Source organism: Labrus mixtus, chromosome 18 (genome assembly GCF_963584025.1).
Source record: "Labrus mixtus chromosome 18, fLabMix1.1, whole genome shotgun sequence".
Taxonomy (NCBI): Eukaryota; Metazoa; Chordata; class Actinopteri; order Labriformes; family Labridae; genus Labrus; species Labrus mixtus.
The window spans coordinates 15,114,044-15,126,163 of record NC_083629.1 but is presented as its reverse complement, the minus strand read 5'-3'; the positions used below and the strand labels follow the sequence as shown (position 1 = coordinate 15,126,163).

Here is a 12,120-nt window from a genome sequence, read left to right as displayed (position 1 = left end):
AAACTGATCCCTTGGCGAGACAGTTCTAATCCATTTTTCTCCATGATCAATTTTCAGATCAATAACTGCCACTGGCAATGGCACATTCACAATTTCCGTCCCTTAGACACAAAGCATTACTCTACAATGTTACGGATTAGTTGTGATATGTTACCAGGTCAGACCACCAGCAGTATGTCATGGTATCATAGTTAAGAGTATGAGTTCAGCTCCGTCCTGCATTGGTTTGCTAATGTTAATATTCTTCCTACTAAAAGCTGAATCAAGGATTCTTTACATGTTTTCTAATTTTCTGTAAAACGGATGATATGATAATAATACAAAGAGCTTAGAAAGCATGCAGGAAATTTGCCTCACCCTCCAGTGGTCCTTTTTCATTCTTCATAACATTCATAATTGTTTTGCATTCAATGTAACTGCAACACAACATACACGCTTGATCAGACACTGATTCTCAGTATTGGCCAATACTTAAGTCTAGTTTTTGGACTGGTGAAAATACTATTGGTATATATCTATCTACAACTGCAAGCTTTTTGGTCCTGTTGTTTATAACAGCCACAAGCACCTTTACTCTTGTTGCAGTCAAACCCTGGCCTTAAACACACACTCCATTATTAGCCCATTCAAGATGGTTGCCAAACCTACCATCGCCCACTTCACAATACAGCACTTTTGTTCCTTTTTAAGACTCTCACAGTTATTTTAGGTCACCTGAAGGCAATCTGGGGAGAGTTTTCCAACAAAAATAATAAAAAAAATCATGTATTTATTAAGCCGTTTTGTCAGCAACACTGCAGAATGAGACACATCAGCTTTTCTGCAGGTGTGGCATCACAGTGGCTCCCTGACTGGAGCAGCATATATATGTGCTGCTAACCAGTCTTTAAGCTCTACATGTGGCACAGTCGGCGTAAACACAGGAAGGGCACACGCTCTACCTACAGTAAACATCCAGAGGAAAAGCTGTGACTCATTCAAAACATATGTCAAATATACAGTTCAACCCTGCAGGCATCAAAGAGAAGGCAGATCCCTGAGGAAGAAGAGGAGCGCCAACATCTTCTGCTACGTCCCTGTAAGACCGACTCTTAACCAAAGTCGAAACCTATTCAATCGACTAAGAACTGTGAATCCAGTGTAAAAATGTCTTTCAAATGTTTCATTCACAACTTTTCTCCATGCTGAGTAAGTAAAGTCAATATTTGGACAGAAGTGGGTTCCATGGAGCCAGTCGCTAACAGGCGATGGTTGCAGAGTTAGTCTGTTCTCTCAAACAGCTGAGATGTGTGTAATCAGGCTGCCCCAGGGGAGGCATGGAAAACTCCAGCATGCAGGTTGAGTGGGAGTTTGTGTGTGGGACAGAATGAAAGGAAGGGGGGTGGGGGGGGGGGGGGAGGGAGGGTGCTTTTTTACGATGTCATAAGACACGACTTATGAACACACAAACCCACAAGCTACGGCACACACTGCGCCTCAAAGCTGAGAAAGTTGCACAAGTAATGAAAGTTGAAACTGTGAGATTGCTGGAGATGCACACTTAACAAAAACAAGCTTTCAAATAGATATTGAAACTTAACTTGGGGATGAAATTGACTTTGTGTGACGTCTGAACACTAATAGAAAGCATTTAGTAAGAAAGGGTCATTATTCTCTGCAAGTTTTTTTTCTGCCTGACTGAAAGTTATTCAAACTTTCCATCAACTGAAAAAGCCTTCTTGTATTCAAGCACAGGGATACTTGGTAGACACAAAGATCACAGTTGGACCAGGGCCTCGACTGCCAGCTGCCAGAAATCACACCAGGATGACAACATCAACTTGAGTACTTCAAGTGTTAGAGAAAACAAACTTCAATGTTACCTGCTGTTGTTTGACTTGGTAAACGTTTTACAAGGTGAGGGACCTGGGCAGAAAATGTTGATACAGTTTGGTTTCCACAGACAGCTGTGTGTCTCAGGGAGAGAATACTTTGGTTCATCTTCTATTTAAAACTATCACAAGTTACTAACCAATTTAAAATTTTACTTAAAGCTTTTTTTTTTTCCTTTTAAAGATGATTTTGGAAGCCTGAGTATCTTTAATCTGCTCTCAAAAAAGTGTGCATATGGTAAACGCTAAACAGCGCAAAAATGAATAATAAAGCCAAAGAGATCTGAAAGCACCGTGTTACAAACCTGTTAAAAAAGTCTACCTGACTTTGAAGGCAGTATTTAATGAAGTCCATAAACTGGCAGGAGACTGATCAAAACCAAGTTGGAAGGAGGAGCTGGGAAATAGGGAGCAAATGTGCTGCGCTTTGAGGAGAAAATAAACTCCTCTGACTTCATCTTGGAGTTTCTCTTTGGCTCTTTTTGCTTATACGTATGTGTCAACTCCAGGGTGTTTAAGGGCCAGAAGCAAAGTCCTGGACAGTTACTGCACAGTTCTAGTTTGGGTGATGATGTCTGAGAGAGAAGGAAGGAAATTACCTCCTTTTCCCCCCGCAATTTAGCAGTAAAACACTGCAGAAAGCATGACTGCTGCAAGTAACACTTCAGTTTAACAAAAAAAAGGCTTTCATTACAAATAAGTTATTTTGGACTCCACAGACGACGTAAGAAGTTAAGCGTTTACCTTGGCATAGTCCATCAATCAAGATAATCAGACTGGTCTGAGAATTCATGGGAACTTTGTGAAGAGTTCCATCAAATGAAACTTGCATGTTTTGCTTGCAATTAGAAAGTATTTTCAGTGTCACAACTCTTCAGCCAAATCTGAAGATACTTCATATTGTGTAAACCACAGATGTGATCTGAGATTACCAGCTTATTTGAGGATATAAAGTGGTTAAATTTTTTTTTTAGAAAATGACAATGCAAATGACCTTATTAACAACAATCTTCTTGTAGAATCATACAGCACAGCTAACCTAGTTTGAAACTTGGAATTTTTAGAATAATTTGATGCACACTCCATTGAGAGCCTCCAAAGGGTTCATGTTAAAACTTTTCCCCAAAAAGAGAAGGTGACAGCAGGATAACACAACTGTGAGGATTCACCCCTCCTAACCCAACCTTGGCCCCAAGCAGAGCCAAGTGGTCACGACTACAAATCAATGGCGGACTTCATTAATAAAGAGGCAAGGGCTGTCAGGGAACAAAAGCCGTCCACAGGAGCCGTCTCAGACAATCTAGGCCAGGACACTGATGAATGAGGTGAGCTTTAAGTTCCCATTTACCCCTTTTGCCCTTTTGACCTCTATCCCCCTACAAAATACTGGACAGAGTTTCTAGGGCATTCATTTTTTAACCATAACCTCCATAACCAAAACTGACAAAGGCCAATCACATCAATCCAATATCCCACCATCCGCGCTCAATAAGGATAGGTGGTGTGCCAGAGTGAGAAAAATCACATTACATCAAAACAGTGAAATCCCATCAGGGAATGAGGGAGATTGTGACTTTGAATCGATCGGGATAGGACCCTGACATTCGACCCTGTTGGATCCATGGGGAGGGCTGCTGCATCATGAGGGCTGGGTCAGAGCCTGTCTTCGGGATGATAACACAGACCCTTCTCTCACTGGCGCTGGAGGCAAGAAAAAAATGCCTGTCATTTAGAAAAAAAAAGATCCAATAGGAAAAACGGAGGCCCAATATAAAAGGATTATGAGCCAGTTAAGGATTATGATCCACAGCTGAAACTCAATGAATTCAGAAATATGTGTGCTCAAATTCATGTGGTCCTAAATTGTTGATTATGGGTTTCTCATATGCATAATTTTGATCTATAATGAATCATTGTTTGTAGAATAATAAGAATGGAGTGGTTTTGTTTCTGTTGCATAGCATGGTGGGATAGCCATAGGGCTTTCATCTGACAATGACTTAGCTTGTAATTCATTTCTATAAATGGGCATCTTTATGCAAATGTAGACAACCTCTCTACGATTAAACTCCATTCCTGCTTCACACTGCTTGGACTGTTAACTATTCAGATCACAGACAAGGAAGCCATGACTCATTGTCATTTATCGCAAGTGCTTTCTACAACAGAAGCCCCCCAAAAAAACTGACCATTGCTTCCACGACTGCATATATGTCAGTCATGATAGCCAAAGGATTCTGCGACTGTCTAATACCCAAATACTAACACCAACTTGCTTCATTGAAGGAATTTGCAAAATGTTCCCCTTAAACCAACACATCATCTGTAAGGATTTGAATGAATGGATGTAGTTTGCTGTGCTGAATGGGCTCGGCCTACTCTCATGCATAACTACAGAGAGGCAAACTCAAGGGACAGTGGGGACAGCTTACAAAGACAAAAGCTGAAACAAGGAGACAGGACTGCTGTGATCCTGCCAGAAATCCTATTTCAATTATATAAAGCTGCTTTGGTAGTATGCTGAAGACTGACCAGAGTGTCAGGGGGTTTGCACTGCTCACTCTGGCCAGTCTGCCCATAGAGGCCATGTGTGCGTGACAGCTTGGAGATCCATCCGTGTGTCTCTAAAGCTATTAGATGTAGATTGTCTCTGCATTGATAATCCCACTGTCTGAAGCCTTGTTAAAACTTTCCTCTTGGCCACCTGTTGTAGGGGGCAGCTGTTGCCCCCTGCCATGCTGCAGCCGTTCCCACCAACCCTTGCCTGAAGTGGGGGAAGGATCCCCTACAATATCAACACAAACTTGCGGACTAAGTTGAGAGTTACACGAACATACTTGCCTGTGGCAGTAAAACATATCAGCTATAAATTGCCGTGCATTAAAAATTGAGATGATTCAGCACAAAGCCATAGTGGGCCGCAAAAATGCTTTGTTCTGCAACGGAAAGGGTCTGCAAGGGCAGAGCTGTGAAGCCACCGAGAAAGCTGGAAATAAACAAGACCCCATCGCATGTTAGCAGAAGATAGCGGTGCATGTCAAGGTAAAGCGTGAACATAAACAACCCGTGGTGTAAGATTAAGCTTAGCGGTGCTATAAAAGAGATGAGGTTCTTAGACGCGCCCAGCAGGCACTCTTCAACTGTTTTCTTAACACTCAAAAGCTCATTGAGAATCGACTTAGTATTTTACAAGCCTCATTACCATGTTGTGCACCACATCTAGGGGAGCTAAAAACAGCCTGTGAGAACCAGACTGATGGTTGGTGTGGCCTGGACAGCCAGTGCCAACAGTTTTCTGTGGATGCTGTGAATACCATCGCCATTCCCAGAGGTACTCCTTAATAATCCTTCAAAAAAAAATCAAGCAGCAAGGAAGCATGCCATAGGATTGCATAACTGGCATGCCATAGTTGGATGAAATAATAGCCAGACTGAAGACTAATGATGTTAGCCTTCAGGACTGGGTTGCCCTCAACCCCCCCTTGACAACAGTAAAGGACCCTGAAAAGCTGACTGCGCTATAAATAACTGTTATTCATTGGCCAAAGAATGAATAAATTGGACAGCAGGAGATGGGGCCGAGGAAGAGACTTGGAGAATGGCATGTATTGTGGCACTTGATAAAGGAGGATATAGAGCATGCAGCAGCTAAGTTTTCTCTTTTAGGCATGCTGGCTTTTGGTTCATTAGGTTGATGGTTATTTAGGTTCAAGGTAGTTCAGATGCTATTTGATCACAACAGTTCAAACTAAAGTCAAGTTGCTTTAAGAATTGAATTCCACCATATGTGCAAAATATAATTTTGAATAGGAAGCTAAGAATCCAACTAGTCATAGCCTCAAGAAATTAAATGTTGTAAATATTGATGTCATTAATTGACATCTGATAAGGTAGAAGTTATTGAAAAATGTTTTTATGGCCATGGTGATTTGGTGCTCACTGACAACGTGAATCTTTATTTCTTGCAGCCAGTTGGGTTACAAAATTAATTGAAAGCAGCGGGAGCAATTTGGGGTGTAGTGTCTTGGACAGTCTCGCTGCAGGAGCAGGGGATCGAACCCACAACTTTCCAGTTGAGAAACGTCAGACTCTACCAACTGATCCACAGCCGCCCACGGGGTTGATGATGTACACTTTTTTGGGTGAAAGTGAACAATTAATAAGTGTACAAGAGTGAGTGCAAAACTGTTTAAGGAGGGTCTAAATCCACTAGAGGATATTTGTATTCATGAAACAATAGCAGGGAGCAGGTCCAAGAGCGCATAGCAAGCAAGCACTCTACCTATCAAGCAACTATAAATTAAAAACAGCTGTTGAGTAATAAAACAGTGCATCTCTATCTGAGAAACTATATGCAAAGACAAAGTGATCAAATAGATACACTGCTGACAAAACAAAGGCATGTTTCGAACACCATGTAGTGATGGTTGTTTTAAAGCTACAAACGCTCATAATCTTTTGCAGTCTGCTGTACGAGTCTGATCTGTTTAATTCCAGCTGCATGAACTTGAGAACCATTCAAGACGACATCTTTATTGATTGGATAATTTAAGGAGTCACTCTCTTTCTCTTTGCCCAGTAGTATTCAGGAACTGGGGCATAAAAAAAAAAAAAAGTCCGAGATACAAAAATAGAGTAAAGAGGACTACATTGTGTGCCAGACAGACATCCTGCGTACATCCTCTGAGGTTTCCTTGTGTGAGACAAAAGCATTGGGGCGTTTTCATCAAGATCAATACTTAACACTAAGGTCAGATCAACCCTCGGGGCTGATGCTTCTTGAGAGGTTATTTGTGAGGCCATGCTTTTTTCTTTTTTTTTATATACAGAAACACTGTTATGAGGCAACTCACGAGAAAAAGGGACGATACAAAAGTAAACAATGAATTTGGCCAGAATAAAGTTATTTAGTTAACATATGTCACACATTTTACAGTAGGGACAATAAGAATGTCTCCCATTACAATGCCGTGAATACAGCGACACAAGGTTACTTAAATGCACTCAATTCAAAGCGTGTCCCAAAACCACACTTGTCAGGACTGGATCATAGCATTTCCAGTTTACTAGAGTATTCACAAATTGCCATTCAGTATATTCCAATGAAAACCCAAATCCCAGAGCCCTTTAGTCTGGGCTTGCCAGAGGAAAGTCAAACAAGTGGTTAGTAAGAAAAGCTGTGTTTTACAAAAGCACAAAGGGGGGTCATGACACAAATCCCAACATCCTCTTACTGGATAAACAGGTTTTATTGCCTTGGTTTTACAAATGCACACACAAACATGCAGGCACACACACACATACACGCGTAATCTCTTTGTATGGCCTCTTAATAGCCAGCAGTTTAAAACTACTTGAGTAATTAAGGTTGAATCAGATACTGTTCAGTTTAGAAACAAGTAATTATACAACTCATTTCTGTAAAACATGTCTGGCTTGATTCTACTCCTCTCTTGCTAATGTGTTTAAAAGCTTTCTATAAAACAACCAAATCTAAAGGTCACTTTTCCAGGTACCTCAAGAAGACGAGGCTGTAGGAGCATCAGCTTTTTTGAAGCAGCGCAAGCTTGAGATAGAAATACAGAGCCCTAGACTCAATCTATAAAGACACATCTGAGGCGAGGCAGTCTGTTCAACCCAGAGGAAGAAACATGTTTTTTGAGGAGAAGAGGACACCCCTGACTAAAAGATCGACAAACAGACCTGCACAATATCCCGACACATTGGGATTGATCATGGACTTTTGAGCATCCTCTGTAGACTGACATGTACTTATCCTGTGTTTGTGTTTATGTCTACTACATTACTAAGATACAACGCAGTAACCGTTTTTATTATCCAACACACGTGCCATGAATGGGAACTTTTAGTATGACGTGTGGATATAAAAAAAGCAAAGTAAACAGTAGTTAAAGGTTTACATCTGTTTATAAGTCCCTCGAGGAAGTTGGGATTTGGCAATTCAATGAACTGATGCAAATTCAACAAATTACAACACCTTTTTTTGCCACCTTGCAACTTTGGCCAATCTTTCTACAAATTGGACAATCACCCTAAAAATGTACATCACCAAATTCTCTTCTTGAAAATCAAAAACGCACATAACTCTAAATTCCAAGTAGAAAATCAGAAGAGTGACAGACGTTATTATTCTTTGTACATTAATGGCATTGAAATTGGCACACCATAGTGGGAGTATGGTATTTTATTAGAAGTTTGATTTTATTACACCTTGGCACAATTGACCTGAAGTGATGTCAGAAAAGAAATAGCTTGCTTAGCCAATAAATGGCTTACTTGGGGCGTTTTTTTCCAGCCGCTCCAAAAAGCTTCAAACATTACACTTTGCATTAGGAAATAAGGAGTTTTAGAATCACAGAACACGACTGTTAGGAGCACAGGAGCAGCAACACGTCCATGTAATTTGTACAGAACAGAAAGCAGTATTTAAGCCATCTGGAACAACAGATTTACACATTAATCACAACGCTCTTCGAACAAATTAATCTTCTCCCTTGTCAATAACTTACACCCACATTAAAGTAAACTGGTGGTGATAAAGAACAAATAAACCAAACAGGAGGTATTAGTGATCTAGAAATGTGAGGCTTTGATTTAACAAGCCAAAGTGTGTTCATAGCTTTTCAGAAGAACTACTGCAAAGACTGTTTTGGAGCTCTACAGCTGGAGTCTGATCAATTGGAGTCACTTGTTATTTTTTTTCAACTCTCATTCATGTATTTGACTTAAATGATGGCAATACTAAATTAGTGGAGCACGCATTTAAAGAATACAATGATGCAGATTTATTGGCCAGCTATGCTTACACACACAAGGAATTTAACTTCGGTGAACTGTGCTCTCTTATGTACAGGTACAACATTAAGTATCAACAATAAACATAATAAGAAAAGACTAATATTTACACGACTAAACATTAAACAGTGCAGTGGTGCATAGTGCAAAAGATGCTGAAGTAACATGATAAGTGATAAGCAGTGACCTTTGTTACTAGTGTGTCACTTTGAAGAGGTTGTAGAATGCATACTCTCCTACAAAATATGCACATCAAAAAAACCTTAATTCCACTAATAGCATTATACACTATCTATGTACTAAAGCAACACTAGGGCCATATGAGATTGTCTCAAGGTTAGCATCCAAACAGACAGCTGAATACAAAAAACTCAGAGGCACCTGGCATCTTGTGAAATGATACAGCAGCCCACTGCAGCATTACAGAACACCGTGCTGTTCCAATCAGCCTGTCCTCAACTGTCAGTGTAAGGGTAAAAGCTACCAAATGAGTGCTTATACAACAAACTGCAGATTCAGAGGTCAGAATCAGCATGTTCTGTTTGTTAATCAGCTCAATGCTGAAAACAGTAACATCTGATATGCAGCTGTATTACTATTCTCAAGGGTGAAGGAATCATCAGTGATGGATTTTTTTTCCCCTGGAAAACTCAAACCAGAAAACAAGAGCTGATTTTTAATTTACAACACAAGTTACTTTTGGATGCCTGTCAGTGTGTTTCTGTTTGCGTGCTCACGTTTGAGATTCCAGGCAGGCGGGCAGACAATAAGTGGAAGTGTTCCCTGTCCACGACTGTGTTTAATTGGTCAAACAGACCAAAGTGAAGCGCGGTCCTGTTGGCCCAACAATAAAAGGCCTTGTGCTTCCGGAGCCTAAGCGTGGGGAGGTCAATGTGAAACAACAACGCACTACTCCACGTTCCTGTTACAACTATTCAGAAGCTTCAACAGCACTTTGTGTCTGAAAGGAAAATGCTGAGTTTGAGTCTCAGTTAAACATCACAGGGCTAATACAGCTGATTGGCTACAGATTTGTGTAAATGTACAATTTAAAATGACTAAAGTCCACACACTTTTTAGCTTTTAACTAAAAACAGTGGACTAATTGCTATTTTACATCCAACAGCTGCAGAGGGTTCAGTGCAACAGACCATGACAAGGTGTCTGACTCCCTGTTGCAGCACCTGTCAGCCTGAGCAGGTGTATGTCTGGCTGCCTGGATAAGTCCTTCACAAACACAGCTTAAAAATAAAGCAGGGGTAAAGCTGACATAAAACCCAAATTATTGAACTCTGTTCTGCACATATATATATATATATATATATATATAACAGGCTGAGACGTCTGTTTTCACAATATAAAACGGGCATATCTGCGAGTCATGGCTCCTTTTTTGATGACAACTTTAAGCTATGCATAACGCATGTCCTTACATCATCCAACATCTGCAAGTGCACCCAAACTTAGAGGGCAGAGACACACTAACACACATAATACACCAAGCTGCTCATGTGGGAAATTCTATTTTTACCATCAGGCAGGGCGAGGCTCTGCCATTCAGCACACAAAGTAGGGAAACTATAACAAGAGAGGGAGGGAGGTGGTGTGGGGCTGTCAGGGAACAAAGCGGAAGTGTCCTTCCTCCTGATGACCTGCAAAGGAAGAACACAAAGTGTTCTCTGTGCGCAGAGATGCGGACGATTCTTCGCTCTATCAATGTGATGTTCAAAAACACTTTCAAAAATGCTATATAAATAAACCTGAAAAACTTGAATTAAAATGTCTGATGGATTTGATTACTGTCCTTCTTTACATCATCCACTGTAAAAGTTTCGACTCCTACATCTATGCAGTCTTTAAGTTTCTAAGAGTTTCTTTTGTTTTGGTTTCAACAATTCTTGCAAATTACTCAGAAGTGGATGAAGGACCCCTCTTCTCTTGCTCCTCCCAAGATTTCCTCCGCTCTTGCAGGGTAAGCTGATAGTTCAGGGGGACAGAATTAATTCAACTTCCCAATTACAACCACTTCATAGAGGCACAGTATAGACCTATGACAGTAGTAAAAGCCTTATTCATCAAAAGCTGATCTTGTTAGAAATGAATATTAAGCATAAAGGGATGAATAGAGCTGCAGTAGGAAGGTGGTTTCTCTTGGACAAAGCCATCTCTATGTTGGCAAAGAATGTTTAGAAATGGGGATAACGTTTTAAGCCTGATATCAATGAGATATCACAAAGAATAGTTATAGTTTTGCTTTTATTAGTGTTTGTGATGACAATCCCAGTCCCACCAGAGTCACTCACCTCCTCCAGAGCAGTCACTGTGTTCCTGCAGTGGGACATCCTGGTAGTGAAGTTAGAGGCAGTTGGAGATTTATAATCTTCATTCGTCTCTGCAACAAACTCTGAAACTGTGATTTGGTCCGGCATAATTAATCCCTTTGCTATTCAAAATAAACACTTTCCGCTATCCCGCTTCTCGACTGTACAGTTTAATCACTGGAAATATTACAGGAGCAGCCGTAGTAGAGTCTCTAAATGTGCTTGCGGGCAGTAGTAAACCATCTCCGAGTGTTGTTTATGTCATTCCCTCGTTTGCTCCCAATACAGTCCTCACACAGCGGTGTCGCACACGCGGTGTTTGAGGAGTTGCCGCGCGGAGCAACAACAAGGTGATGGGTAGGTTAAATCCTTTCTGGCTTTAAGCTCAACTATTCCGGCTCCATTCACGTTTGCAGGTCGTCTCCTGGTAACAGGTGAAAGTAAAGCGTCCTCGGTTTGAGTCTGTTATCGGCTCTCTGTGTGTTCCCAATCCTCCGACCGAGCGGGTTGAACAACTTCTCTTCTTCCTCCTCCGCGCCACGGGAAACAACAACCAGGCGTTTCAACGGGAGCGCAAGAAATTGACAAAGGTAGAGGAGGGGATTCAACGGACGCGCATTAGCCAATGGGGAACACCAGCTGGTACTTGAGAGCCAATCAGGATTAATGGAAGGCGTGCTCCTGCTGCCTTCAAATGCACCTCGGAAACTCAAAGTTTTGTGATTGTATGCTGTGTGCTGTAAGTCCTCATCTCCCTTACCAATCAAGTGAAGTAGCAGTATATTTAGAACTCATTCAGTGTAGGCTATATTATATGTTTAATTTCCAAAATCAAACATATCTTCAAATATATGATGCTGTAAAAGTAGACTACCAAATAGCGTTTATAAACATTGTCAGTAAAATGAAGTAGGCTTATGCTTACTCAAAAAAGTGAGTCAGTTTGCCCCTTGTTTTTAAGATCAAAGAAATATTACAATCAATAAAAAGAAAGGCAACACTTGTAAACATATTGAAGACATTTGACATGTGTTAGTTGAATACTCCAGTGCTGCAGATGTTTGTTAGTAGTGAAATATTTCCAAGGGCACGTAAATGCAGCATCTTGAATA

General features: G+C 40.8%; 1 protein-coding gene across 1 annotated transcript in view; it reads right to left on the bottom strand.

The window, feature by feature from the left end:
- The window catches only part of asap2a (ArfGAP with SH3 domain, ankyrin repeat and PH domain 2a), a 310,370-nt gene that overhangs the window by 47,207 nt on the left and 251,043 nt on the right, over positions 1 to 12,120 (bottom strand). Inside the window, exon 2 of the mRNA XM_061062247.1 lies at positions 10,991 to 11,523. Within this exon, the coding sequence (XP_060918230.1) occupies positions 10,991 to 11,116 (126 nt within the window). The 5' untranslated portion in view covers positions 11,117 to 11,523. The remainder of the gene's footprint in view (positions 1 to 10,990; positions 11,524 to 12,120) is intronic.